Source organism: Aspergillus japonicus (genome assembly GCF_003184785.1).
Source record: "Aspergillus japonicus CBS 114.51 unplaced genomic scaffold BO86scaffold_32, whole genome shotgun sequence".
In the NCBI taxonomy this organism is placed as follows: domain Eukaryota; kingdom Fungi; phylum Ascomycota; class Eurotiomycetes; order Eurotiales; family Aspergillaceae; genus Aspergillus; species Aspergillus japonicus.
In genome coordinates this window covers 261,128-288,579 of record NW_020291669.1, presented here as the reverse complement: position 1 = coordinate 288,579, position 27,452 = coordinate 261,128, and the positions used below count along the sequence as shown (strand labels likewise).

The 27,452-nt window shown below is 54.2% G+C and overlaps 8 protein-coding genes across 8 annotated transcripts; 5 read left to right on the top strand and 3 right to left on the bottom strand.

The window, feature by feature from the left end:
- The first annotated feature begins 309 nt into the window (after positions 1–309).
- BO86DRAFT_390147 (Smr domain-containing protein) lies at positions 310–1,838 on the top strand. The gene is made up of 4 exons (XM_025672319.1): positions 310–449; positions 556–656; positions 772–1,022; positions 1,160–1,838. The coding sequence occupies exons 1-4, from the start codon at positions 419–421 to the stop codon at positions 1,560–1,562; spliced, it is 786 nt and encodes a 261-aa protein (XP_025526658.1). The 5' UTR covers positions 310–418; the 3' UTR covers positions 1,563–1,838.
- Positions 1,839–1,991: 153 nt separating this feature from the next.
- Positions 1,992–3,167, bottom strand: BO86DRAFT_315429 (FPP/GGPP synthase family protein; the record flags this gene model as incomplete). The annotated part of the gene is made up of 2 exons (XM_025668094.1): positions 1,992–2,730; positions 2,836–3,167. 2 exons carry the CDS (start codon positions 3,165–3,167, stop codon positions 1,992–1,994), a joined length of 1,071 nt encoding a protein of 356 aa, XP_025526657.1.
- A 1,489-nt stretch (positions 3,168–4,656) lies between these two features.
- Positions 4,657–5,986, top strand: BO86DRAFT_123406 (cell division control protein 14). Its single transcript, XM_025666036.1, has 2 exons — positions 4,657–5,225; positions 5,303–5,986. Exons 1-2 carry the CDS (start codon positions 4,970–4,972, stop codon positions 5,932–5,934), a joined length of 888 nt encoding a protein of 295 aa, XP_025526656.1. The 5' UTR covers positions 4,657–4,969; the 3' UTR covers positions 5,935–5,986.
- A 1,643-nt stretch (positions 5,987–7,629) lies between these two features.
- On the bottom strand, positions 7,630–8,917 carry BO86DRAFT_364447 (putative mitochondrial outer membrane protein (Sam35)). The gene is made up of 3 exons (XM_025670008.1): positions 8,525–8,917; positions 8,214–8,453; positions 7,630–8,127 (listed from the first exon to the last, which is right to left on the bottom strand). Exons 1-3 carry the CDS (start codon positions 8,780–8,782, stop codon positions 7,732–7,734), a joined length of 894 nt encoding a protein of 297 aa, XP_025526655.1. The 5' UTR covers positions 8,783–8,917; the 3' UTR covers positions 7,630–7,731.
- Positions 8,918–9,516: 599 nt separating this feature from the next.
- On the top strand, positions 9,517–11,743 carry mac1 (putative copper-activated transcription factor GRISEA). Its single transcript, XM_025666035.1, has 3 exons — positions 9,517–9,679; positions 9,744–9,904; positions 9,994–11,743. The coding sequence occupies exons 1-3, from the start codon at positions 9,645–9,647 to the stop codon at positions 11,433–11,435; spliced, it is 1,638 nt and encodes a 545-aa protein (XP_025526654.1). The 5' UTR covers positions 9,517–9,644; the 3' UTR covers positions 11,436–11,743.
- A 156-nt stretch (positions 11,744–11,899) lies between these two features.
- Positions 11,900–12,746, bottom strand: BO86DRAFT_390141 (MICOS complex subunit MIC10). The gene is made up of 4 exons (XM_025672318.1): positions 12,703–12,746; positions 12,546–12,639; positions 12,165–12,315; positions 11,900–12,106 (listed from the first exon to the last, which is right to left on the bottom strand). Exons 2-4 carry the CDS (start codon positions 12,627–12,629, stop codon positions 12,057–12,059), a joined length of 285 nt encoding a protein of 94 aa, XP_025526653.1. The 5' UTR covers positions 12,630–12,639; positions 12,703–12,746; the 3' UTR covers positions 11,900–12,056.
- A 339-nt stretch (positions 12,747–13,085) lies between these two features.
- Positions 13,086–18,062, top strand: BO86DRAFT_457015 (ribosome biogenesis protein URB2). Its single transcript, XM_025677198.1, has 3 exons — positions 13,086–13,270; positions 13,363–14,208; positions 14,264–18,062. The coding sequence occupies exons 1-3, from the start codon at positions 13,253–13,255 to the stop codon at positions 17,855–17,857; spliced, it is 4,458 nt and encodes a 1,485-aa protein (XP_025526652.1). The 5' UTR covers positions 13,086–13,252; the 3' UTR covers positions 17,858–18,062.
- Positions 18,063–18,804: 742 nt separating this feature from the next.
- On the top strand, positions 18,805–26,436 carry BO86DRAFT_457014 (putative nonsense-mediated mRNA decay protein; the record flags this gene model as incomplete). Its single annotated transcript, XM_025677197.1, has 7 exons — positions 18,805–20,676; positions 20,738–22,174; positions 22,227–22,563; positions 22,621–23,905; positions 24,017–24,293; positions 24,358–24,883; positions 24,930–26,436. The coding sequence occupies exons 1-7, from the start codon at positions 19,173–19,175 to the stop codon at positions 26,434–26,436; spliced, it is 6,873 nt and encodes a 2,290-aa protein (XP_025526651.1). The 5' UTR covers positions 18,805–19,172.
- Between the last annotated feature and the right edge of the window lie 1,016 nt (positions 26,437–27,452).

The window sequence follows — 27,452 nt, the reverse complement described above, 5'->3', positions numbered from 1 at the left end:
ATGACACGCTTCTCTGCCATATCCAAGCGAATATCATCGTTTCCTCTTCCCTTCTACTATACCTAGTCAACGCCATCTGAAATGTCCTTGAAAGCTGATCGGGATGCCCCTGGTGCTGTCCACGGCCAGTCGGTGCCGCCGCATCACCGGAAGACCGCAGCCTCAGGCCATCCACCCCCCAAACCCTTTGTAAAGTAGGGTTCCGATCGCAGATCGGCCATCGACTGGCGCCAATGCCGCCCGATCGCTGCGACATTCGCCTCTCAGGCAATCCACCATTCTTTTTTCTATTCTCAACAACCGTCGATACATTCATTCGCAACAACAGCCCGTGTCGCTCATTACCCGACTCAGACCCGTCATATCCAGCATCCACACAGGCATAGAAAGTCGCTCACCGCCGGAGCCTCTCGCAAAGATGCACGAGATGTCTCACATGGGCCCTCGGGGTAAGGGACCAGGAAACGGGGAAATCCCTCGCTACTATCTCCCCCGATCTCTTTCGCGCGCGACTCACTCAAGACTGATATCTCATTCGCGAAACGCGCTCTACAGCCTTCAACCACGAACAAAGTCAAGACACGGAAGCCGAATATGACCGTCTCCGCGACCTGGCGCGACAGGAGGCCTCCAAGCGCAACTCATGCTTTCAACGGGTACTTTACCTTTACCTTTGCCTTTTGCCTTAATGATTCCGCACCCAACTTCCGGCGCCAACCCACTTTCCCTTGGAGCCGAATGGACCGCTGATCCTTTCGCGGAAATTTCTAGTCCCAAGAAGCATACACCAGCGGCGACGGCGCGCGGGCCAAAGAACTCTCGGAGCAGGGCAAGGCCCACGGGCGCCAGATGGAGGCGTACAACAAGCAGGCCTCCGAGTTCATCTTCCGGGAGAACAACGCCGAGGGCCGTGTCGCGCCGGACACCATCGATCTGCACGGGCAGTTCGTCGAGGAGGCCGAGGAGATCCTCGAGGAGCGGATCCGCTACGCGAAGAACCACGGGCAGACGCATTTGCATGTGTGAGTGCCAGCCCTCAACCCCCTGTCTCAGCTTGGTACTGTACTGTGCTTGGATGCTGGTTTATCCATGCTTTGGGACGTCAAAGGATCAACAACACACAAAGCTAACTCTTTTCCCGTGTCTTGGAAACTATCAGCATCGTCGGAAAGGGTAACCATTCCGCCAACCACGTGCAGAAGATCAAACCCCGTGTCGAGCAGGTCTGTCGCGAGCTCGGGCTCCAGTACGCGACGGAGGAGAACGCCGGCCGCATCTACGTCAACCTGACCGGCGGACCGGCCGACTTGTCCCAGGCGCCCGCGGCGCATCAGCAACAACAACCTCACCACTACCAGCAGCAGTACCCTGGTGGACCACAGCAATCGCACCAGTATCCGCAGCAACAGCACCAGCACCAGCAATACCCACAACAGCACCAGCAACAGCAACAGCAACAGCAACAGCAAGGGGGTAACCAGAACGAGCTTGAAGAGGTTGTCAACGCCGTTCTCCCCAGAATCCTGCGCAAGCTGGAAAAGGCTTGCTGTGTGGTTATGTGAGGGGATGGGCTGGTGGGCTTGCGACATGGATATACGACGGGGGCATTGGCCCGATCTTCTGGATATAAGAGACAGTACCTTAATGTCTTTGGATTAATACGACGGTTACTGGTTGTTGAGATTTGGATTGTTGTTGGATATTTGTTATTCGCCTGTGTCGGGGGAGCGGGGTAAGGAGTCGTCATGATTTCTTTCATACAACTACCCTGTCCCATACTCTTGCAGGCAGCAGACAAAGAAACTCTTCGTAATGAAATGTTTATCACGTGTGCAATCTCTGATTCAGCGCTGCTTAATAGACAAGATCATGTATGTTTCTTCCATCATCACTCTTGTTTGAACCACCACATGTGTCAGAGGTACGTCGTCTGATTCGACGGGGCTGAAGTGCATGTCGGGTTTTGATGTGCAAAAAGATGGCGAGTTCCGCTACTCTTGAGGCTTCCCTAGCGTGGATTCTGTGATCTTGTTGAGAATCGCACGAACCATCGCGCCATCGTCGCAGGCCCCGTTGCCGTCGATCTCCGTGATGAGCGCCAATGCCTTATCCCGCAGTTCGCGGACGACGTCCCGCGTGTGCGCAAAACTGCCGGTCTGCTCCATGTACGTCACCGCGTAGCGCTTGACCTCCTCGTCGGTGGTCTTCTGCTTGAGGATGCTGAGCAGCTGGTGGTCCCCGGGTCTGGCGCGGATGCTGTGGATGATCGGGAACGAGAACTTGCCCTCCGTGAGGTCCTCGCAGAGGCCCTTGTTCTTGGTGTAGGTGCCGCTGGACAGGTTCAGGTAATCGTCGCAGATCTGAAAGACCAGACCCATGACGTTGACCAAGCTCACGCAGTCCTTGCCGGCACCGCTCTCGGCCTGCATCAGCTTCACGGCCAGCCGGAACAGCCCGCCCGTCTTGTTGCCGACCATCTCCAGGTACTCCTCCTCGGTCGGGCAGGTCAGCGTCTCCCGCCAGAACAGGTCCATGCCCTGGCCGCGGTGCAGGTTCAGCAGCTCCTGCACATAGATGTCGATGGCGGCCGGGTTGTGCAGTTTCTGCACCTCCTGCAACGCGAGGAAGTACACGTAGTTGGCCGAGTTGATCGTCTGCGCGGTGCCGTAGATGTTGTGGGCCACGGGGATCCCGCGACGGAGGACTGAGTTGTCTTCGACATCGTCAATTCTATCATTTTCCACAGGTCAGTTTTGTTTGTGCGAATGATTTTTTGATCTAAGTTTCCCTGAGGGAGCTTTCGGTGGAGAGTGGTACAAAAAGGCGGAAGCTTACAGTAAAGAGGCAGTGTGCAGCATGGCCACCACCTTGGTGATGATCGTCAGACTCTCCGGAGGAACATTCAGCCATACATTGAAGGCGTTGATGAGCTGTCGGCGAATGTCCTTGCCCGGGTGCTGGAGCATATAATCATAGGGACCGAGCACGATCTTCTCGTTCTCCGGCGACCATTGCCCGTCCTTGTACTTGGTGCCATCCACACTGGACCGGTTACGAGTATGCGTGCGAGTCCCATTATTGGTATTCGTCGAGAAGCCATCGGCTGCTGGTGTCGATCCAGATTCCCGGTCCTGCTCGGGGATCGCTGTCAAGTCCGATCTGGGCATACTGGGTGGACCCGCTCCAACCCAAACATCGTCATTCGTGACCGAGCTCGAACTGGGTTGGAGGAGGGTGGTCGGGGGTGGCTGGAAAAGTGGCTCGGAAGGCATCTTTTCCCGTGCGTCTCAAGACGAAGGGTTGCTTTGCTGTACCCACTACTTTTAGAGGGGGGGGGTGCTGAAGAGATGAAGTGGGAGTAAGCGGAGGAGCGGGGGGGGGAGGCACTCCTTTTTTCTGTTAAAATCTTGTGGAATTTTACCCCGACGTTCTATGACAGCGAAAATGAACACGAGAGTCAAAGTCCTGCATACTGACTCGGAGTCAGTTGATTGTTAGGTTTGTAGAAAGCCAGGTTGGGTCAAGTAAAATGTGAGATCCAAAACCTAACCCCCATGCGCGAACAGTCAGACGGGTTAGTTTTTGCTGCATGCATCCAGCAGTCAGTTTGCATATCCGTGGAGGAAGAGAGAGAGAGGGGGGGGGGGGGGGGGGGCAATCAATAGGCGGAGTGAATAACCAAAAAGTCTACGGCGGGGGATAACGTGACGTAGTGTCACATGCCGGGTCGGACAGGACGGGAGGAGTCACGTGGTCGGGCTCGTTCTGGCTGGAGAGAAACTCCGACCGAACGGGCCTCAACCTTGCCGCGTGCCTGTCGGTCTCCTGTCGTTTGCTTCGTGCGGCACTGACACCAGCACGCACAGTAACACGGCATCCAAGTTGTTAATGTTGTACGACCCAAGAATCTGAAAAGCGAGTGGCTGGTACAGGGCGGAAAATTGCCCGGTTCCGCCGGATGACTTGCTCAGGAGGGCAACAGTCAACAGTCAACAGCTGGTGCAGTGATGTAGTGATGTAACTTAGTGATGTGGTGCCTGGCAGAGCGGCTGAGGAGAGGAGAGGAAGAGGAACTTGTTGTCGGTGTGGTGTGTCAATGATTCAATTACACAACACAGTATGGATACCTGTCGGCAAGACCGAGACGTCACAATTGAGCCCCATGGCCCATGCCCGCAGGATGCGCTTCATCAATGGCGATGGCGTAGCTCAGCTGAAAGATGAATCGCAATACCCCAGCCCCCCCAGTTTGACATCATCTATCTATCGCACTAGACTGGGCGCTAGTCCACCACCGCGAGCAAGTGTGAAAAAGCACAGCTGCTGGGCGCATCATTGGTAGAGAGAAAGTGGTCACCGGGACAACGATGGGGATGTTGTTGTCAAATGTGGGGAATCTTAAGGCTGGCGGCTAATGAATGGACTTAAAGTGACTTAGTCTAAGGCTCTAAGCATCACTGAACCCAGTCTGACCGTCTCCCGTCAACAACAATCAATCATGTTTTCCCTGACGGTTCGTGCCCACCACCGTCTTTCTTTTATCGTCAGAATCGTCACCAATGCTTTCTGGAACTAATTAAGGGCTCCATTCTCCAAGCGTCTGGACTCGATCCATTCGATTTTCCATTTCAGCTTTGAAGCCTTTTTAACTCCTTTGAGGCAATTTTTAGAAAGATCGTACCTCTTAGCCGTCACCCATCTCTACGCTACGCTACACATCCATCCAAATTGTACCCGATCGTCTTGGCCCAAGGGTCTATTCTTCTTCACGGACCCGTCGGTTGATCAAACGCTTTGTTTTTTCATTTATTTTTTCGATTTCCCCTTTCCTCCCATTGTCTTCTTCGGATCTTATTTCTCTATTTTATTTCTTCTCCTCCCACCCCTTCCTTCTCCCGTCCCTCTGTGCGACAGAGTTATTGGAGTTTCTATTGCGCCTCGCTTTTCCCCTTCCCTGTTCACACCACTCATGGAGGCATTGCTGGCGCATTCGTTTGACTATCTCTCTTCATACGAGCCAAGCAAGGTCCGGAAGGGTCTGCGACAGGTGGAAGGGCTCCTCGCACAGATCTGTTTGTCCAAGTCGAAACGACCGGCGTCGGACAAGCGGCGGTCCCTCCTGTCCTTTGGAGCTCCGCAACCCGTGCCCAAGTCCCTGTCCGAACTCAAAGATGACCCGGCTTTCAGGGAATTCTTTAAGCTTCAGGAAGGCTTTCAATGGAATGGTGAGTTACACTACCTCCCCTGCATCCATGCATCCATGCATGTCGCAACATCCATGATGCTGATTTTCTATCCACAGTCGCAATGCGCCTGGTAACGTGTCTCGAGCATCTACTTGGGCGGGGCAGCAACGGTACCAATGACGCCCTTATTGTTACCACCCTTGACCTCATCCAAGGCGTGCTTCTACTCCACCCGCCCTCGCGCACGTTATTCGCGCGCGAGATCTACATGAATTTACTCCTTGACTTGCTCGACCCCATCAATTGCCCAGCCATCCAATCAGCGACGCTTCTCACCTTGGTCACAGCTCTTCTGGATCACCCAGCCAATACACGCACCTTTGAGGACCTCGACGGTCTGCTCACCGTGACCTCACTATTCAAGCAGCGGGCCACTTCGCGCGAAGTCAAGCTGAAGCTTGTGGAATTCCTCTACTTTTACCTGATGCCAGAAACTCCGATGATTCCAGCAAGCCATTCTGCGCCCAACACGGCCGTCATGGGTCATCAGCGCAGTCCCAGCAAGCTTGGCGCAGCGCAAGTGTCCAGGAGTGTCAATGTTCCGGGGGCGTACGGCGGCGGCAAAGCACATCGGGATACACGGACCACCGACGAGAAGCAAGCATTACTAGGAAGACATTTGAACAATGTCGAGGATCTGGTGGAGGATCTCAAAGAAACCGCCCCCTTCGGCGCCACCGTCTACTAAACATCATTTTCGAGCGACAATGGGTTTCTGCGTTCTTGTGTTCTGTTTTCAGCGACGGAGCTTGCATGGATTTTTACGGTATTCTGGCTGGCTGGGTTTGTTGCTTAATCGGCTAATTGGGGTTTTCTTTCGGCGGTCATGTCTTCTTTTGCGACTTGGTCCATTTTCCTATCCTTCTTCCCTCCTTGGCTATCAGGGCCATTTATGCCATTTTCTTGTTCTCGTTTTCCCGTCTGGTACGGTCTTTGGATTTTCGAACACCATTCCTCCTTTTTTTTCATTATTCCCTGGTCATGTCTCTCCTATGTTTATGGCCTTTAGCATGTGCTTACGATGATGTTTTTCATGTGCCATGTTTGCGATCGGCGCTCGATCTCTCAGCGTCCCAGCTCCGAATGAACCAAACATTCAGTATTGGTGGAGAACCTCATATCCAGTCTAGCGTGAATTTCATCTGACGGGCGCAGGACTGGCCCCGTGTTCTTCTTTGAGAATGTCCGTGGCTGGAATTTGCAAGCCGGTCTTCCTGAGTAGAATAGTCGATGCTGGGCTGCAAGTATACGAGCAATGCGTTGTGTTGGGTTACGCTTAGTAGATCTTCAGTCCTGCAAACACATTGGTACTATCATCCTAGCTCATCTCAACTGAACCTCATGGTTTTATTGTTGGGGGCATAAAACCTGTAGCGGTTTCTCGGGTCGACAACCATTCGCACACCAAACCATTCGCCCAACCAGAACTCGCGAATGACCAACTCATCCAAGTAAGCAATCCAGAATACCCATCCCAGCTCGAGATATTGCGAAAGCAAGGACTGTCCCGTCAGCAAACTGGTATACGCACATCAAGACATTTCTTCCAATCGGCGCAAAACCTGTTTCCGAATTTCCAGCTGGAAGTATATACTATCCCGCGGGACCGCACTCAAACATGTTTGCCGAAGTAAATACCCACCCCTAACTAGATGTTGATGATAAGCAAGCCTGAGCCAAGGCGTAAGCTGATTCATCGCTGACTACAGATACAGCTTTATCCCAGCTTCGGAGCCTATTCCCGGGATGTGGTTTTTGATTTTACTCTAGATGAATGATTGCATTGGTTTGCTTCGGTGCTGAGGGACTTTCAGACCGGAAGATCGTTGCTCACATACGTGTACAGTACACGACACACAGCCTTCGCTTGTTGGGTTTGTGGAGGGATGGAATGGACCTTGTTAGGTGGGGGATATTATTCTGTTCTCCTTTGCGGGAGACATACGGGCCTTTCTAAGAGCATCGGAGCCCTACCCTACTGGAATTTAGGCACGGTACCACTTTGTCTAATTCCTACGAAGGGTTCGTGCTTCGGTCTTATTGCTTGTGCTGTTGGTTGATGGGAGCTTTTGCTTTTTTGAGGGGGAATGGGTCATGGGTTGCTGGATGTGGGTGGTGAGGTGGTCTGAGTTGAAGGATGTCGATAATGAGAAGGGTGGGGGGTGAGAGGCTGGGCTCAGGGGATTAGGTAGTGGAGGGTTTATGTGTTGTTGTGCATGTAGAAGTAGGTGGACAGTGGTCGGGATGTGGTGATTGGGTTCTGGGGTCACGGAGAAGGGCAAGAGAGGTGAAGATGGATTCCAGGCAATAATAAGGATGGCATTGCAAGAAGGTCGGGCAGGGCTTGTCTTGAGGGTAGTTCTATATGTTTTATGTCTAGTAAGCTAGGTAAACGTGCTTCTCAGCGATCGGGTAGTAGAGGGAGCTAATATGGTACAGAGAGTGGGTTTGGTGTAGTTCGTTTCTTTCTTTTCGTCAGACAGCTCTAGAAGAACTTCAACAGTCTGTCGCGGTGTTGTACAAGGTTCTCATGGCGTCGCAGCAGCTGTCCCAGCCGGTTGCGCTTCCACCCCATCTTCTCGTCCAGGATCAGGTGCGTGTATGCGAAGACGCTGGCGTCGAACAACCCCGGATTGGGCCGGTCGAAGAAGTGCACACTGTCCCCGAGGAGTGCCGACAGGGCCTCGAATGCCTCGCCCGCTTCCGCCTCGAGCGCGCCGGCATCGATAAAGGCCGACGTCTTCAGGAGCTCGGCTCGCGCAGCCTGCTGCAGCTGCAACGCCAGAGCGGCCCGCACGGCGGGGTTCGTGGTGCTCGCGTCTACATAAAGACGTCGCGCAACGGCGTCGAAGTTTTCACTGTCAATGTACAGGGCATACAGCTGGAACGAACGTCGTCTGTTAGCATAAGGAATCGTGCGGGGCCTCTTTCTTCTCTGCTTGTCACCACTCAGCCGAAACCACGTACCCAGGCATTTCGTATCCGGTGGTCCAGCAACGATGCGTATACTTCGAAGCGCGCGTTCAACTGTTGCTCCTCTTCACAGTGCACTTGCTCAATGGCCCATTTTTGGAGTTTGCTGGAAGGAATCGGGGCGTTGTTGCCGACGGGCAGGGCGGGGAGAAGGAAAGGAAGGGCGCCGGTGGGGGATGCATGATTGCTTGATGGGATGATGTCGAACTCAATGCCGGCGAACCTCAAGTATGCCTAGAATATCACAGACAAGCATCGTGAGCGACAATGCGAGATTTGAGAGGGAGTTTGGTGTGTCTAATTACCTGCCACTTGAGGCATTGAGGGTTGAAAGACGGCCTCCCATGCCTAGCGCCGGCGGCATCTGTGAAAACAAACAACCGATTGCCCTGTCGGTTGGACCAAGAGCAGTATGGAAGATCATTGGCAGGATAGGTGACAAGAGGGAATTTGTCGAAGATGCGCTTGACCGGTGCAGGGACAGAGAAGAAATCTCGAGCGCGCGCCGCCGCAGTGGCATTGTCCGGCGTCTGGCCGGGGGCTTCACGGCGTTCCGAAGTCATTGGAGGAGGAATAACCGGAGAAGAAGAGGATGAGCGATGTTGATGAGTATTCAAGTGTATTATAAGCTGGCGCCAGCTTCAGCTTCAGTCAGCGAGGTGTTCTTCGCCTAAAGGCAGACGGATCGAGGAATGGAGGGTCAGAATCGTATCCAACGGAAAGCATCGCGATGGCTCTCGGAATAGTTGCGAAACAATAAAGCCCGGTGCCAAGCCGATTATCGCCTGAGGCGCCAAGGCACTGATACCGAGGCCAAAGGAGGGGTGGGTGCCTGAGGTTGCGGCGGGCGTCTCGGCTTATCCTTATCGATCGAGAATTGCTCGCTTTGACATTCGCGCCCACCGTCTGCCTCTCCCCCGCATCTTCCTCTCCTTTGAATCTTCCTTCTTGCCTGCGGGGCTGTAGTTCGATGACGACAGCACAACAGAGCGCGACGAGCGGAGTTTCGATGGCCCTGGGCTTATCACACAGCGCTTGTTTCCTTCATTGTCTCCCAACTCTCCATATCCGAACTCTGTCGCTATCTGAGTAACCGACCAGTTAGCACTCTCTCGAGAATCATTGACAACTTATCAATCGGATCATCAAATCGATACTATTACCCCGGTCACCGCAGTCAGCCTGACTTTACTCGATACTGCTCTTGGTCGCTGAGTTGAGAGGACAGACCTGTGGCTCTAACCCTCTTCAGATTGCGCCGAGGCCTCGCGAGAAGAGTACATCGGAAGCCGTGGCACGATCGGACCCCTCTGGGCGGGGTAAAGCTACTGCGTCCCTGAGTCTACCTTGGGAGCGAACGCGCCGTCAGCGGAACTCGATCAGTATCACGAAATACGCCTGACGGATGCAGGATTGAGCTTCAAAATGCCCCTCGACGAAGAAGGCGCCAAATGGTCGTGGTATGGCATTGCATTTCTCCGGGCTGATTCCGCGCTTGCGCTAATATTGATCTCATATCACTAGTGAGCCATGCATTCGTGGCCATCGGTCATCCAAATGTCAGCACTTTGACAGAATGATGATGAAAGTGCCGAAAGCTGGTCGACCTCTCGCCAGATGCCCGCATCCGAAGGGCACGTGTAGCTGTCAGAAAACATATGCTTTCATGATTCGCATCCCAAAAGGTTAGCTCGGCCCCAATCGCCTGCCCCAAGGCTCTAGATTGTCGCTCCGCGTCTCGAAAGACTCGTTCAAGGTTGCTGATCAGGTGCAGGTTCTGGTTGTTTGTGCAGACCAGTGTACCAAGTGCCCGCAGATGCAGCTGGGACCGTCTCCTCTCCGGCCGTCGGTTCAACGCCAGTGCCGTCAAATGCACCTAGCAAAGTACAGAAGCCCGGGAAACGACAGATCAAGACTGCGCCGGAAACCCTGACCAAAGCGCTCAATTCTATTCCGGTATTTGCTAATCAACTCACTGAGAGTGACTTTCTTAATCGCTCCATCTCGTACCACCCTCAGGATTTGGAATCCAACAAGTCGTTCTTTGCAGCCAACCAAAACTCGGATGTGTTAAACGGCACTGGAGGGAACCATGTCTCCGACAATCCTTCCAGATCTGACAAAACAATACCTGAACCTAAGAGTTGTTGCACTCGTGCGCCTCAGCCAGTTGCGCCGCCGGCACCCGAAGTCCAGCGTTCTTGCTGTGCAAAGCCTGAAACAGCCCCCCAGAGTGACTGCTCTAGAGAGATCAAAACCTCAAAGTCGGTTGGATCCCAATCATCAAGCTCCAGCGGAAACGCAACACCGTTTTCCTCCTTCTCCAATCACCAAGTCTCCAACTGGCATGACTCCCAGATAGCAAAGCAAGGTCATACCTTGTCATCATCGTCTCTTTCTCAGAGCCACGATTTATTCCCATCAATCATTCCTGACTATTTGTCCCATTACACCCCAACCTCGCTGGAAATGCCACCTCACGGGTCCTCCAACGATGCCGAGCTATCTCAAGCGTTGATGCAGCAGCCACAATTTTCAGACTTGACGGGAAATTCCAATTTTTCGTCCGCGGCAGCGAACGAGGAAGATACCACTCATGAATGCTTTTGCGGTGACAACTGTCAATGTTTAGGCTGTGCTTCTCATCCCTTCAACAACACTACCAGGCAACATGTACGAGAAATGGGACTATTGGTGGCCTTGAACGATGGAGAACAAGGTTTGGAAAGCCCAAGTAGCCGTCAGAACTCTCCTTTGTTGGGTCAGCAGCCGGTGTTCTCTCCGCTGCACTATTCATATACCAACTTCAGTCACCCATCTGATAATCTTGTTCAACCACTGGGAACGCATCCTTTCGTCGACCAGTCTGCTACACCGGGCAGTCTCAGTGGTGGCTACACAACCCCTTCCACAAATTACATACCGAATCAGCACCTGATGGAACCCTCAGAGTACTATACCCTTGAGTATCCAATAGGACTTCCGAGTGCCTGCTCAGACATAACCGGCAGTTGCCAGTGCGGGAACGATTGCACTTGCGAAGGCTGCCTCACGCACAGTGGACATAACGGTCTCGCAATCGCTGCCATGCCATCCGATACCCACCCTTGGGACAACACCAACCTCGCAAACTCCGTGGCTGATGGAGCACTGTCTGGCACATCCGAGATGTCCACATTCGAAAATCCTTTTGCACCTTCACACTCTATGCTTTGAAATATCCATTCTGGTCTGAATCTGGTCTAAGATTAGAATCCTACGCCCTCCGTGACCGTCTGCCATGCAGGGCCTCCGGTTTGGGATATTGCCGGCACTAACTTCCTCCAACGACTGACGATCGATCATGATACCCCTCCGTACACACGGTGATAGAGTATATGACAAAATTGTGTATATGCTTCCCCGATCTTTTGATGCCTTTCAATGACCCACATTACTCCTCTCGTGAATTTATTGCTCATGCTTAATCTTATTCCCGTGGACTGTGCTTACTCACAACAGCCGGGCCTTACAAGAGCTGGACTGAAACCTTTCCGAGTACAGGTAGACAGATAGAGGAGCTGGCGCAATTCACTAGGCCATGACGTGCTTGGGTTGCGCACATATTAGATGTGAGCACACAACTCAAGCGCGAGAAGCAGGCCAGGTCTTGTCCTTGACTACTGTAGATGCACCGAGAAGCCGAACAGGTCCAACGATAAATTGCATGCTAAAAGTAAAGAAAAGTCTAGAAGAACCTTCTAAACCGCACCACCACTGTGTGCCCTCACCGCCGACTTGATTTCCTTCCCAGCTATACAGGTATCATACAGAAACAGATGCCGAGTCGGGTATGCTCTACCGGCGCAGAGCATCTCTGACGGGGGAGTCACCCCGACGGAAGGAAGCTAGAATCAACCCGTCAGTGCGCGTGCCATTGGGCCCAGCCAGTGATAGGAAACATACAATCAGCCTCCTCCCAAGCACGGCCGGCACCGAAGCCCAGACCAACCCAGGCGGGCCAGGCTCTCCGCTTGAAGAGCAGAACGGAGAAGACGACACCGAAAGAGAGACCGAGGGAGGAACGGATGATGAGGGATGAGATGGCGCGGTCCCACTGTAAGGTGTGAAGGAAGATCCCCCAAGGTTAGCTTAGCGCGTTCAAGAATCGTTTCGCAGAGATCGATGTATGAGGGTGTTCCGGATGATGTCAACGGAGTTTGACGGCCGGTCCGGTCAAGGTAGAGATGCGCCTCGCCGGATCATTGATGTCTTGACACCGATCTGACCGAATAGCAGGAGAGGAGAAGAGGAAATTGGAGGCAGTGTGCTCATCGGTCGGCATACCTTCTCGTTCAGCAGGGCCTCGCTGACGGGCTTAGTGGAGCGAGGGACCGGTACAACCGGCTGGGGTTCGTTGGAGTCGGCCATTGCGAGAAAGCTTCAATTGAGCATTAGTGATGTTTCTGGATGAGTATATGGACCACTAGCCGTCGGCACAGACCTAATTACAGACAAAGGCGGGGGGGGGGGATGCCTGAAAGTGAATTAGAGCTAAATCAAGGAAGAGAGAAGGAGGATTGAATAGAGGAGAGGAGGGGATAACACACAGACACGAGATCAGATCGGGTGCGAACGTTCGAGCTCTGCTACCGAATTGAAAGGCGGTCGGAAAAACTAGGCTGGGCTGGGCTGGCTGGCTGGCTGGCTGGCTGGCTTGCTTGCTAACTGGCTTGCTAACTGGCAAGAACTGCTAAGTAAGTTAACTACTACCTAGTAACTGAAAGGAAAGCAAAGCATTCCGCCCGGGCGCCCGCCCGCCCGCTCGCCGCCTTTTCCCTCTGGCGTCAGTCCAACTTTTTCTCGAATAATAATTAGAATTAATCTCGGGAACACCAAATCCAAAAATTAAACCCCCCTCGCCCCTCCTCCTTCTCCTCCTCTTCCATACGGACGATGGTTGCTTCGTCCTGACCTGGTCAGAACAAGCGATCTTGATTTGAACTCTCCTCCAACGACCAGGTTACTTGACTGTCTCACATCTCCATTTCGAGATGCCTTCCGTCGCGGAGGTAGGTCGTTCTTTTGCGCCTGAAATTGTTTATATCTTCTTCTTGATAGGTAGATAAGTCGGCTAAATCATCGCATCTTTTTTTTCATACAGCGCCCGCGTTCGTCGCAGGAGGCTCTGCTCCGTCTCGAAAAAGGCACTGCATCTCCCACCGCACAGCTCAACGACGCTGCGAATATCATCGGCTTAGATCTCGCGCTATGTGCCAGTCACCCTGAAATCAACCGGACCCCCCACTTTCAGAACAACGCCGCCCCGAAAGCGGAATGGGTCCTCCGATGGTTGTTGAAGAGGCTGCGGACTGGAAAGAACTATCGCGTCGATGCTACCTCCTTCCTCCTACTCCGACAGTTGATCGATTTAATCCCGCCCAAGACACTGGCCACGACCCTGAAGGACCAGAGGTTTCTCGGAATTGTCCACGATGCTATCGCCGACCTGGAGGAGGATGTGCTGGCCGGATTAGGGGATGGGACCGCCGAGCTACTGCACTCCGGCTCGGAATCCAGTCACACTTTGGGCGATTCACCACACCGCAATGGCGACTCCGATAAGAAGGGAACCAAGAGGAAGAGGTCCGGCGCGGACGAACCCGATGCTATGGATATCGACGACCCGCCCCGTACTCCGACTTCCTGCTTTGTGGCCTTTATTCGCGCGCTGGACTGCATGTATAGCCTGGTTATGCTGATCGATCGGACATCGGGGGTCGACGATGTAGCGAGCTCGCATCTGAAGCACGCTCTTAAGGGGGAGCCCGAATCGGTCGCCGTCACGCTGCAGAAATCCTTCCGGCTCGCTGCCGTCATCACGACGCAACTCTTCCATGCGCAGCAAACTACAGACCTCCAGCATTTGCTCTACGTGCTTCCAGCCATTTTCGATCTGTGGGAGTTGAGGTCGTCTCGTCGTGACGATTCCGAAAAGGGGCTAAGTAATGTAGGTTGTGTGTGGAGCTTAATGTCCGGCGTACACAAGGCTAACTGCTCACTAGGAATGTTTTTCTAAACACTGCTTCCAAAGCGCTCTCAGACTACAGTTCTGCGTCAACTCAATACGCCTGGACACCGATGAAAGGGCCCACGTTCTGCACGGGCTAGAACGCCTCATCGCACTGCACGTGGTGCTCCCCGCCCGGTCCAGCTTCTTCGAGGGAGGCGGTTCCGGCATTGACTATTCAGCTAACGAGCCTGATTGGAGTCCCGTGAAGCCTGTCTCTGATACATTCAGGCCCCTCCTTTGCGCGCCAGAGAGTCCTAACCCGAGTACCAGTGACAATGCCGGCATTCAGAAAAAAGCCATGTGGAAGACCGCCGAGCTATTACCGGAGTTTTTCGACATTGCAGCACGCACAGTCCCTCGGGACACGTTCAGAAGACAGAACCATGAAGGTCCTTGGTTGGAAACCCTGTTTGTCGCAGTCGCCGAGCTGGCGTACTCCATCGCGAAGTCTGAGAACACGACAGCGTACTTTACCGAGTTTGTCGCCATTCTGGAACGCCTGTTTCGTGTGGTTCTTGCTAGAGACATTAAATTGTCCCTCCATACTTTGCTTACTCACGCTGCGTATACTGGTCTCCTCAAGGAAGGCCTGTCGCAAGTGGAGTGGAGCCTCGCCGCTTTGCTCATTGAACTAGGCACCGACATCTTCTTGCCCAACTCGGGGCTCAAGGACTCTGAGAAGTTGCTCAACGCTCTGCTAGAGAAGATCCTTTTGCACTGGCGCACCGGCGTTTCTCACGTCGATGATAGCTATAGGACGATCAAGAACGGCATTGTGATACCTCTTCTCCGTGGGTTCGTCGGCGCCCGGGACCTGCCAAATTTCATGCAGATATGGTACGAGCAGCTAATCGAGGTCGAAGAAGCCCGCTCGAAAGAGAAAGAGTTGACGCATTTCATTGTATGGGAAGACGATGACGTGTGCAACGAGTTCAGCGAGTTAATGCGGAATCCTCTGACCTACGCACACTCTGCTGCTCAGATGCGCGCGGCGGCAGTGGAGATCAAAGGAGACGATGGTAGAATTCAGAACTCTCCCGGCGCCTATGCGCAGATTGTGATTCTGGAATCTGGCTTCAGAAGCCGCGACCTTAGCTTCGAGGATAGGAACGAGGATTTGACGTCCATTATCCAGACTGTGACATCGACATTGTCGTCCGAACAGAAGTTACATTGGCGGTGGCGGCTGTGGCGGCTCGGCCGCAGTCTCCTGGAGAACAACGTACAGTCTACCGACAACGAACTTGGTATTGCCATTATCAAGCTTGTTGCTACGGCTGCAGAGTCGATACAGCGTGTTCACCAAGGCCGTATGAAGAAGCTTTGTGCGCCTCTAGAGTGCTTTGAGGCGTTCCAGTTTGCTCTTACCGCAATCAAAGCCACTGCAAACCCCGAACAATTCCGCTCTTTAACGAACGAGGTCACGACCCTCATAAAGTCCATCTCGGGCAAAGATGCCGCCAAATCCATCAAGTCCCCATGGGACGGACGTATTGAAACGCTCACGTCGCCCACCACACTTGCGTTGGCCTATTTCTTGAGCTTGGTTAGGAATCCTGATATATGGTCCCAGGTGGAGTCTGAAACCAGACGCTCTCTCTTTGCGCATGTTTTGTCGCTGGCAACTTCACAATATAAGCCATCGCCATCTACTCTCGAAACTGTCAATCCCGATTCCAAGTATCTTCAGGCTTGGGCAAGCCTCGTCTGCCATGAGTACCTTCTTAATGCTCCGTCAATCGCGGTCGATCTTATTGCGGTGCTGTCCGAGCGGGTCAAAGAAGACGTTCCTAATCGCAGACTATACATCGAAAGTCTCCAGAGAATTCCTGCCCCGCTTGTCACGCGTGGCCAGAGAGCGGTCTTGCTGGATTTGCTGCAGGAGGTCATCGCACAAGAAGGTAGCACTCCTGAGGTTACTGTGGGAATGCTGTCTCTGATGGCCAAGTTGGCCGAGATGCCGAAGTCTACGGCGGCCTTGACGAGCAACTGGGAGCCACTCTGGACGGTTGCCAAGGCGGTCTCTCTGCAAGGAAGCGATATCGACCTCCAGATCATGAAGGCTTACCGAAATCTCCACCGAGCAGTTATTGCAAAGTTGCTCGTTCTCTCCGACGATGAACGGCAGCGCTTGTTCAAGAAGATGTATCGCAAAGTGTCGGCCAAGGCACTTAAGCTGCAGTCCTTGAATCGTGACTCCATGGATTGCTTCTATCTTAGAATTTCGCTGTCTCAGCTGTGGCTCAACAGAAAGGCACTTGAGGGTGTCTTTGATGAGACCGAGCTTGCTGCTTGCCGTAAGAAAGTGTTTGACTTGGTGGTTGCGGAGGTCAAGTCGGTCAAGACACAGTGCAAGAAGCAGCAGCTGGAAGATACTATCACACTGATTAAGATCCTCGACGCGCTAGAGGACTTTGAAGACCTTGCGATGGAACACGCCGAGGTCGAGAAGTTCTTGTCCAGGATTGAAAGTTATGTTGAAAAGTCGGTTGACTCGGCTTCTGCCCTGAGAAGACTCATTCGACGACGTGTTTTGGCTGGGCGAGGATCCGAGAAGAGCATCACACAACCTGTCATCCAGTGTGCGGAATCCCTCCCCTTGCAACACATGTATAGCGAAGAGCAGCGAATCTTCATCCGCTCCACCAGTGCTAGGTTCCGAACCATGACTGCGGACGAATTGACCCGGGTGATCCAAGACATCCGCAAAATCGGCTTCGTTGGGGAGAACGCTGAGTATCACTTGCTTATCGCCGGTTTGGCTATTGCTTCACTGCCCTCCGTTGAAGACAAGGAAAGCCAGGTCGGCCACGAACTGGGGTTGGTCTTTACGGACGCCACCAATTCTTTGCTTCAGAACAAATCCATCGAACCATTTACATTCGCTACTGAGTGTTTGGATATCATACTGCGTAACCACACGCGCTGTGTCACGCAGTTCAACATCGATAACCTGTTGGGAACGATCGCCGTGTGTACCTCCAAGTCTGGTCCCTGCATCGACCCTGCATACGCTGGAACTGTCTATATCCGTCTCTGCCGCATTATGGGTCTCCTTCTCGGTCTTCACCGTCAAAAACTTGGCGGCCGCTTCCACCTTATCAATCCTGTTATCAGTGGCTTGCTGGATTGTCTCTTTGCTCGCTCCAAGAAGCGCAGTCGATCCATGTTGCACGAAAAGAAATCGGGGCAGCAGCCTTATTGGCTTGCTCCATTGCAGGCCTCGCACGCTGTGCACTTCACCCGTCTTCTAACCTCCCTTTGCGACCCGACGGTCTCGGCCGTCTCGAGGCCAACGCAATCTGGTGTGGGCTTCGAAGGGTTGACCGATCAGACGAAGAAGGCCAAGCGCATTGCCGGCCAATATCTTCAGTATTTGATCCAGGATTATACGCAGAGCGCTCTTCGCGGGTCTCTTTCACCCGACGTGAAGGCGGCGATCATCCCGGGTCTGTATGCCGTGCTCGACGTGATGTCGCGTGATACGATGCGGGCGCTGAATGCAGGACTGGATGTCTCTGGCCGGGCGGTGTTCAAGGCACTCTATGATGACTATGTGAAGTTTGGAAAGTGGAATAAGGGTTAGTAGGTCAAGTCAGAGTATGGGGTGATGGTGGTGGTGGCGGTGGTCCGGTTTGTTGATCATGACATGGTGATGTGTCCGTGTCATTGTGTATTTATTACCTTGCATTGTCCTGGGGTTTGGCTGAGTGGGTCTGTTTTGAGGGATCATAGATGGCATGTATTGTACTTTGCAATGATTTACAAGGCAACAAGCCTGTGCTTACGGCAACCACTCGATTTCTTAAGAGCTTGTCGATTTGAAGGAACTCAGGTATGGGTGATATGGAGCAATCTCTCTTGTATTTGAGCATTGACATGGTCAAGTAACGTTGTAGTCACGTACAGGCGAATTTGTAGCAAAATTACATGGAATTGCATGACTAAATTTCACCTAAACTGACATAACCCCTGATTCGCTCTAGATGAAGCTCAAATAGCTTTCTAGATGGAGATAACCTACTATAATTCATATCATGCTCCAGAGAAACTCATCAATAAGCTAGTTCTGCAGTATATGCAGTTGTTTATGCTATGGTTTATCTAGTAGTCCATCTAAGCTTTGAGGCGAAGCTTAAAAGGCTATGTTGAATAGGTTAGGTTAAACTATATAGGCTTCAATGCCCTGAAATAAAGGTACTTAGCCGCTGGCTCCAGGCGCAGGGTCTTTCTTTCCACTCACTGAAATGAGCTATTGGCTATGGAAAGACCTAGAATCACTCTACAAGATGTATAAGAGTTGTACCTCTACATCTATTTCTGCCCGTATCATCTATACTAGTGGACAAAAGCAGGATCATGCTGATGACGCCTCAGAGAGGTGGAAGATGCTTGGATTCTGACTACGTCAGGCTAACTGCGAGGAACTAGCTAAGGCCTCCGGGGTGGGCGGTGAGCGAGCAGCTTCAGGCAAGGCCCCAGGCCGCCGTTACATGCTTATCACGCCATTCACCACATCCCTGAACGCTGGCTCGGGAGCTGTGGCTCAGAGACAAGTGAATGACATGAAGTGTTCCTATCACATCAATACTATGGACCACGGGAGAGGCGCAGGCGAGTCCGGTTATCTCGCTGCCTGCCTAATCTGCCACTCGCATGGGTGAATGGCCTGTGGCGCGCCTATTAGCTGTGCGGCACAGCAATCGGTTGGAAGAGTGAATGCATCCGGGAACTCGCAGCCTTGTCCACGGTGTCAATGACGAGTCTCAGATCAGGCTGTGCTGTGCCGTGCCACCTGTGGTTCAAATGCTATATATCTGCATCGTCTGTTTCTTCTGTCTTCATTCAACCCACCCTCCTCCATCACCAAACGCAAGCCCGTCGAGAGGCAGGCTATCACAATGGCATCTCGTACTCGCACTGACCGGCTCGCCAAGTACTTCAACCTCGTCCTCGGCGGTAACCGACCGGTTGCCACCGTCGAGAACTTCACACTGCTCCTGGAAGCGATTGCCGAGCAGAAGCACGACCGCGCAGCATGCGTGGAGCGCATCGTCGCCAGCCCCGCGGCGCGCCACGCCATCCACGCCGGGCTCCGACTCGCCACCGACCCCGACTTCTTGAACCAGCACACGGCGGCCTTCCTACAGTACCTCTCTGACCCAGCTGTCAAGACCCTCTGCAGCGGCCAGCATCTGCGAGTTCTGCTGGGGCTGGTGGTCGAGCCGCGCACCGTGTGGAATGCGTTCATGACGGCCTTCCACGCCCAGCGCCTCACCGAGCCGGCCGTCCAGGCCCTGGCCTGGCTCATGATCGAATGTCTCATCACCCACGCGGGGGCCACCGACGGGGCAGATCTGGTGAACGATGCCCGGTCCGTGGTCGACACTGGCGCTCTTCTGCAGTCGACATCCCCGGCAACTCGCGCCTACGGCCACAAGCTGCAGCAGTTGGTAGCGCTCCAGGCCAGTTCGATGGGTACGGCCTTCGAGAACGCCGACTACGTCCCCGGCGGGCGGCACGACAATGACCCCGTCGACTATCGCCAGATCGCCATCTATCCCACCCACGACGAGTTGTTCCGGTCGCCCGAGAAACCGTTCTACCGGCGCGCGGCCGAGATCCGGCGTCTGCCTGTCGAGCAGCGGGCTGCCGGCCATCTCGATAATCAGTTCCGGCTGCTGCGCGAGGACATGCTCGCGGACATCCGCGAGCAGCTGCAGGCGATTAGGGGCAGGAAGAAGCAGAGGAGAAGACGTGGGACGGCGACGACGCTCACGGGCTTGTCTTTGGAAGGGATCTGCACTGGCACCGGGAAGCGGATGACCCCCTGCGGCCTGGTGATCGCCTGTCGGCAGGGTCTGGAGGCGTTGACGGCCCGCGGGGACAAGGAGGGTCGCAGGGCGTTTCTGAAGAGCGACCGCGGCTATCTCCGCCATCAGTCGTTTGGCTGTCTGCTCGTCCGCGGCGGGGGTGGGGAGGAGATTGTCGCCTTCGCCACGGTGGATCGGCAGGTGGACTATCTTCTCGAGGAGGTCCCCAAGATCGTCTTGCGGGTCGTCGGGGACGAGGCCGTGAGGAAGACGCTCGCTTCCTTCGCGCTCGACCGCGACCTCGTCTTCGCCTTGGTCGATACCGCTGTGTTCGCCTACGAGCCTATTCTCAGACGTCTCCAGGAGAAAGCGGAGCTGCCTCTGGCGGAGGAGTTGCTGGACTATCGACATGGTAGCGAGATCGCCCGGGCCCACACTGTGGATGAACGGCTGGTTGAGGGGCTGGATCAGGGTGTACGAACACTGCAGGACGTGCTCACCACTGACAGACCCATCCGCCTTGATGCATCGCAGATGCAGTCGTTTGTGTCTGGCCTCACGCAGAAGATCAGCTTAATTCAGGGCCCACCAGGTAACTACGTTTTTCCTATACTTGAGTGACAGCGACTGGCTGACCTGGATCGTTGTGCTAGGGACTGGAAAGTCGTTCGTCGGTGCTCTCATCGCCAAAGCTCTATTTGACCACAGTAAAGAAGCTATACTGGTGATGTGCTACACGAACCATGCCCTGGACCAGTTCTTGGAAGATCTGCTGGACATTGGGATCAGTCCATCGGCTATCGTTCGACTGGGCTCCAAGTCCTCGCAACGGACGGGGTCGCTCAAGCTCTCTGAGCAGCAGACCAGCTCGAGGCGGACCCCGGCTACCTGGCGGATTCTTGATGAGATCAAAGAACAGGCTACGGACTTGCGGGAGACTCTCGACGGCGCTGCTGGGAACCTTCTCAACTTCAAGACCCACCCCGACACCATCCTTGAATACCTTGAGTTCGAGGAGCCAGACTATTATGAAGCATTGAGCCCCCCAGACAACTCCGACGGGATGACTCTCGTCGGTGAAGGCGGCAAGGCAGTCACCTCGCATTACTTGTACAGTCACTGGGTGCAAGGGAAGAACTACCCCACGGCAATCCCCAATCAGCTCAGCGAGCAAGCCAACGGTGTGTGGCGAACGAGCAAAGACACTCGCCAGGCAAAGCTGGAATCTTGGACCAAGCTCCTGCTCGAAGAGCAGGTCACTAATATCCAGAGTCTGATGCGCAGACTGGACAAGTGCGAGGCAAGGCGCGCAGAGCTGTGGAGCGAAGCGACCCGCGAGAGCCTCCGGTCGAAGCGGATCATCGGATGCACCACGACTGGGGCCGCAATGCACGCTCGAGATCTTGGTGCTGTGTCCCCGGGCATCGTGCTCCTGGAAGAAGCCGGGGAGATCCTCGAGTCGCACGTCCTCACGGCCCTGGGATCCGACACCAAGCAGCTGATCATGATCGGCGACCACCAGCAACTGCGACCCAAGATCAACAGTTACAGCCTGTCGGTGGAGAAGGGCTCGGGCTACGACCTGAACCGGTCCCTCTTCGAGCGATTGGTGTTGTCGGGATTCCCGCATTCCACTCTAGCAAAACAGCACCGCATGGTACCGGAAATTTCCTCCCTCGTGCGCAGACTGACGTACCCGGAGCTTCAGGACGGCGAAAAGACTTTGGATCGACCCGCCCCGAGGGGGCTGCAGGATCGCGTCATCTTCATTGACCATCGCCATCCGGAGGGGAGCTTGGGTGGGGTGGCTGACAGGAACGACAGTGGTGGTAACGCAAGCAAGCAGAACCCTTTCGAGGTGCAACTGGTTCTCAAAATCGTTCGATATCTCGGCCAGCAAGGGTATGGCACGGACAAGTTGGTGGTACTGACTCCTTACCTGGGCCAGCTCCATCTCCTCCGTGAGGAGTTGCGCAAGGAAACAGACCCTGTACTCAATGACCTGGACTCCTATGACCTCGTCCGTGCAGGACTGATGACCCAAGCGAGCGCGCAGCACGCCAAGCGACCGATCAAGCTGTCCACTATCGGTAAAATAAGAGTTCCTCGGTTCGATACGAGTACTTGCTAACCGGCTCACAGATAATTATCAGGGCGAGGAGAGCGAAATTGTCATCGCGAGTTTGACGAGAAGCAACAAGAACGGAGACATCGGCTTCATGGCGGCCCCACAGCGGCTCAACGTACTCCTCTCCCGCGCTCGAGATGTCCTCATCATGATCGGAAACTCGAGCACTTTTCTGGGTAGTAAGAAAGGGGAAGGTGTTTGGCGGCCTTTTGTCGATCAGATCCAGACGAGTGGACACCTGTACGATGGCCTGCCCGTCAAATGCGAGCAGCACCCCAAGACACTAGCAGTTCTCCAATCGCCTGACGACTTCGACGCAAAGTGCCCTGATGGAGGGTGCGAACAGCCGTGGTGAGTTGCTGGTTTGTTGATTTTGGTGGTATCGACGGTGGCTAATCAGCGCGACAGTGGGACGAAGCTAAATTGCGGGCTGCATGACTGTCCCCAGAAGTGTCATCAGCTGTCAGATCATTCCAAAATGCAATGCCAAGCGGCTATCGATTGGATATGCCCGCGCAACCATAAACAGATAACACCATGCTTCCAGCACAAGGGGCAGTGCCGTCGTTGTGCGGAGGAAGACAGGGAGGCCGAGCGCCGACGGCAACGGGACATGGACCTCGACGCAAAGCGGCAAGCCAAGCAGCAGGAATATGCACGCCAGCTAGCCCTAATTCAAGATGAGATTGCCGTTGAAAGACGACTCCAGCAAGAGAAGCGGGACGAGGAGGAACGCCAGCGTGTTCTCCAGCAAACCCTCGACGATCTCGAACAGTTGAAAACGCGTGGTGCCGAACGCAAGAGAGACACCTCGCCAACTGCTGTCAACGCTGACCAGGCCAGTCAAAATCCCGAAACACTGCCCGATCGGAGCAAGAATCTCAGCCAGACAGTAGCAGCAGCAGCAGCAGCAGCATCATCATCAAAGGCTACGGCTAGCCCCGCCGGGATGCAAGCTTTGTCTCCCTCGGCGCAGGACTGGGCATACCAGAAGAAGTACGAAAGCGCACAAAGCAAGGAGCTAGACCAGCTGATGGGGATGATCGGGCTGGAGAGCATCAAAGCCAAGTTCCTCAACATCAAATCCCAAGTCGACGCCGCGGTCAGGCAGAACATTGATTTCCACGCCGATCGGTTCGGCTCAGTCCTCCTCGGAAACCCGGGGACGGGGAAGACCACCGTTGCACGCATCTACGCGAAGTTCCTCACGGCTATGGGGATCATTCCCGGGAGCTTTATTGTCGAGACCACCGGATCGCGACTCGCCAATGGTGGCGTGTCCGACTGCGAGAAGCAGATTAACAAGATCCTCAACAGCGGCGGGGGCGTGCTTTTCATCGACGAGGCTTATCAGCTGGCGCAGAGCAATGGCCCGGGGTCCCAGGTCCTCGACTTCCTGCTGGCCGAGATCGAGAATCTCACGGGAAAAGTGGTCGTGGTTCTGGCCGGATATCGACGGCAGATGGAGAAGTTCTTTGCCCACAACCCTGGCCTCCCGAGTCGGTTCCCGCATGAATTCGTCTTTGAGGACTACACCGAGCCGGAGCTCCGTCGGATCCTCGAGTTTCAGGTCAACAAGAAGTTCCGAGGGAAGATGAAGGTCGAGGACGGTATGGACGGATTGTACTGCCGGATCGTTGCGCGTCGGATCGCCAGACAACGGGGCCATGAGGGCTTTGGCAATGCGCGCACGGTGGAAAATGCCCTCGCGCGCATCACGGCGCGCCAGGCCGCACGACTCGCCTGTGAAAGAAGGACCAAGACCCTAGCTTAACCGCCCGTCGATGATTTCCTGCTCACAAAGAACGACCTTCTCGGTCCCGAGCCCAAGAAAGCGCTGCAGGATTGTTCTGCTTGGAGAAAGCTGCAGGATATGATCGGTCTGGCCGCTGTCAAGAATACCGTCCGCGCCTTGTTGGACAGCATGCAGGCGAACTACGAGCGCGAGGTCAAGGAGAAGCCTCTGGTCGAGTTCACACTCAACCACGTGTTCCTTGGGTCACCGGGAACAGGTAAAACGACGGTCGCTAAGCTCTACGGGCAGATTCTTGTTGACCTTGGATACTTGTCGAACGGTGAAGGTGAGTGGTACAGTGATTCCAGTGTTCGGTGGCGAAAGATGTCTAACCGTGTGATTGGTTCTAGTGATTGTCAAGAACCCAGCAGACTTCATCGGGAGTGTCATCGGCGGATCGGAGCAGAATACAAAAGGTATTCTGGCATCCACTCTGGGAAAGGTTCTCGTCATCGATGAAGCCTATGGTCTGTTCGGCGGTGGAACTCGCGACGCAAGCGGCTCGAACTCCAACCAATTCAAGACAGCGGTGGTTGATACAATCGTCGCAGAGGTGCAGAGCGTTCCGGGTGACGATCGCTGTGTCCTGCTACTGGGATACGAGGAGCAGATGAAGGAGATGTTCCAGAACGTCAATCCGGGGCTTGCCAGGCGATTCGCTATCGATGATGCCTTTGCTTTTGCCGACTTCTCCGACCTCGAGCTGCGACAGATCCTCGATCTCAAGCTGGAAGATCAGGGGTTTGTCACCTCCGACAAGGGTGCCAAGGTGGCGATGGAGATCCTCGCCCGTGCTCGCAACCGTCCGCACTTTGGCAACGCAGGCGAGATTGACATTCTGTTGAACGGCGCCAAGCTCCGTCAGCAACAGCGACGGTCGGCCGGGATCGGCAACCCTAGTCTCGAGCACTTGGAGCCTCAGGGATTGGGACCCCGAGTATGATCGGGGAGAACGGAACGAAACGAATATCCGGATGCTGTTCCAAGACACCGTCGGCTGCGACGCCATTATCGAGAAGCTGGAAGATTTACGCCTGGCCGTCAAGAACCTCCGAGCGCTTGAGATGGACCCCAGGCAACAGGTGCCGTTCAACTATCTGTTCCGGGGGCCTCCGGGAACCGGTAAGACAAGTACAGCCAGAAAGATGGGCCAGGTGTACTACGATCTGGGTCTGCTGTCATCCGTGGAGGTCGTCGAAAGCTCAGCAACGGATTTGATAGGGCAGTATATCGGTCAAACTGGTCCCAAGACGCAGGAGCTACTGGAGAAATCGCTCGGCAAGGTTCTCCTGATCGACGAGGCCTACAGACTCGCCGAAGGGCAATTTGCGCAGGAGGCAATGGATGAGATTGTCGACTGCATCACCAAGCCCAAGTTCTTCCAGAAACTTATCATCATTCTAGCAGGATACGACCAGGACATCAATCGTCTCATGACCATCAACCCAGGCTTGACCAGTCGGTTTCCGGAAGAGCTTGAGTTCGCCAGCCTTACACCCAACGCTTGCATCCAGCTCCTCACGAAGCTGCTCCAGAAGCAGAAGTCCAATTCCTCGCAGAAGACCACCGGGTTTGACCTGGACGCATTGGAGTCTCCGCGGGCCGAGTTCACCAAGGAATTGCGGGGCCGATTCACGAGACTCACGCAGACCGCGAACTGGGCCAATGCGCGTGACGTCCAGACCATCTCGAAATCAATCTTCAGAGCTGCGATCATGGCCATGCGTGACAAGACGATCGTCATCTGCGAGGATCATATCAGCGGAGAGATCGACAAGATGCTGTCAGAGCGCACCAAGCGCACAGCAAACAAGTTCGTCTCCAGGAATCCTACGCTCGATTTACTCCAATCCCAGGGATTCGGTCGGCAGCCCGTCACCCCGGTGCTCACCACAGCATTCAACCCGCCTGCAGCCTCCGAGGATGCAGCCGCAAACAGGAACGAACCTGCTGCGCCTCCAGCGACCCCAGCACCGGAGGAGACCCGTCCAGGCGCTATCACCAGGGACGATGAGGTATCGGATGAAGTCTGGGAGCAACTCGAACGAGACAGACAAGCCGCACAGGCAGCAGAGGACCGATACAAAGCATTGCTCGACGCGGAGCGCGAGGCGGAGAAAGCAGCTAATGACCTACCTTCTGATCCCCCCGATCCTCCGGCCAGAGTGTCTGACCCCGTAGTCGACGCGGAAGCTAAAAAGCAGCGTGAACAGCGCCGGCTCGAAGAGCTAGCTCGGCGAGCGAGACTGGAGGAACTTCGAAGGCAGCGTGAGTTGGAGGAACAGGCCAGGAAAAAGGAACAACAGATCCAACGGAAGCTGCGTTCTATGGGCGTTTGTGTTGCTGGATACCAGTGGATCAAACAGGAGCGCGGGTATCGGTGTGCGGGAGGCAGCCATTACATCACGAATGAGACTTTGGGGGTCTGAGTCGGCTTGCTGGGATAGTTTGAGGATGGCTTGATTGTAGATCAATGATCGTTTTTGTTCAAGCTCATACTCGGAGGGAAGATGTCACGAACGCATGTTCCGTATACTCGAGGGTTCTTGTCCGTCATTTGATGTAGAAGATTGTGCAAAGCCTGGTCATCGATTATTGATCAACGGCGAAGGACAGTTCGAGCGGGTAGAAGATGGAAGATATCATTAAGAGCTGTATTCAAGATTCCAATTTAGTCTCATCGTTGTGTGTTAGATTTAGTACTGAAGCAAGACTATTCGTAGGTATTGCAAGCAGTAAGGTAAGTTAGTTAACTAGTTGGGCTACTGGTTATGAGTGGGCTACGCCGACCAGATGAGTCAGCCAGCATAACTTAATGTGCGACAGCGGCATTAGCAGCGACATCGGATCTCTGTTCTTCCAGGCATCCTCCACTGTCCAGACCGGACCCGTGGGGAAACAAAAAGTGCGGACAGGACGGGCATGGGCTGATACCTTCAGTTATACGAGTATCTTATATCTTTTACTCGATCTCATCGAGTCAGCGGGCCCCCCCCCGAGATGATTAGATACTACTACGAGTATCATACTAGGCGATATTAAGAGATACGCCCCACCAGGCCACCTTCTTTTTGCGGAGAAACCAGTGGAGAGGAATTTGGTCTCGCTCCACTCTCGCTGATAACGCTCGCTTGGCCAGGAATTGGAATTTGCTTTACTCGACCGAATCGAGCAACAAAAAATGATATCCATCTACGATAATCAATTCATTTCATCAGTGGCACCGTAGGTGGTTAGGTACTGGCACGGGTGCCTCATCGCGCTCGGGGCTCCCGTTCCACCATCCATGGCGAGCGATAAGAGAGGCCCATGGCTGAATGATCTTCGGCCCATCTGACCAATTTTCGACTCCTTATCTTGCGTCAATCGAATTGGTCCTTGTCGTCCTTTTTCATGTCATGATGGCGTACGGGGAAAATGCCACTATCAGGGGCCCTCGGGGCCC

Bases quoted from the DNA above. Each gene is read 5' to 3' on its own strand.
- BO86DRAFT_390141 (XM_025672318.1), bottom strand. From the start codon at position 12,629: ATGGCCGACTCCAACGAACCCCAGCCGGTTGTACCGGTCCCTCGCTCC. The intron at 12,316-12,545 runs GTATGCCGACCG...CACACCTTACAG, and splicing joins AGGCCCTGCTGAACGAGAAG to TGGGACCGCGCCATCTCATC. The intron at 12,107-12,164 runs GTATGTTTCCTA...GGTTGATTCTAG, and splicing joins TGCTTGGGAGGAGGCTGATT to CTTCCTTCCGTCGGGGTGAC.
- BO86DRAFT_390147 (XM_025672319.1), top strand. From the start codon at position 419: ATGCACGAGATGTCTCACATGGGCCCTCGGG. The intron at 657-771 runs GTACTTTACCTT...GGAAATTTCTAG, and splicing joins GCAACTCATGCTTTCAACGG to TCCCAAGAAGCATACACCAG. The intron at 1,023-1,159 runs GTGAGTGCCAGC...GGAAACTATCAG, and splicing joins GGGCAGACGCATTTGCATGT to CATCGTCGGAAAGGGTAACC.
- BO86DRAFT_457015 (XM_025677198.1), top strand. The intron at 14,209-14,263 runs GTAGGTTGTGTG...ACTGCTCACTAG, and splicing joins CCGAAAAGGGGCTAAGTAAT to GAATGTTTTTCTAAACACTG.
- mac1 (XM_025666035.1), top strand. From the start codon at position 9,645: ATGCCCCTCGACGAAGAAGGCGCCAAATGGTCGTG. The intron at 9,680-9,743 runs GTATGGCATTGC...TCATATCACTAG, and splicing joins GAAGGCGCCAAATGGTCGTG to TGAGCCATGCATTCGTGGCC. The intron at 9,905-9,993 runs GTTAGCTCGGCC...GATCAGGTGCAG, and splicing joins CATGATTCGCATCCCAAAAG to GTTCTGGTTGTTTGTGCAGA.
- BO86DRAFT_123406 (XM_025666036.1), top strand. From the start codon at position 4,970: ATGGAGGCATTGCTGGCGCATTCGTTTGACTATCTCTCTTCATACGAG. The intron at 5,226-5,302 runs GTGAGTTACACT...TTCTATCCACAG, and splicing joins GGAAGGCTTTCAATGGAATG to TCGCAATGCGCCTGGTAACG.
- BO86DRAFT_364447 (XM_025670008.1), bottom strand. From the start codon at position 8,782: ATGACTTCGGAACGCCGTGAAGCCCCCGGCCAGACGCCGGACAATGCC. The intron at 8,454-8,524 runs GTAATTAGACAC...GTGATATTCTAG, and splicing joins CTCAATGCCTCAAGTGGCAG to GCATACTTGAGGTTCGCCGG. The intron at 8,128-8,213 runs GTACGTGGTTTC...CGTTCGTTCCAG, and splicing joins ACCGGATACGAAATGCCTGG to CTGTATGCCCTGTACATTGA.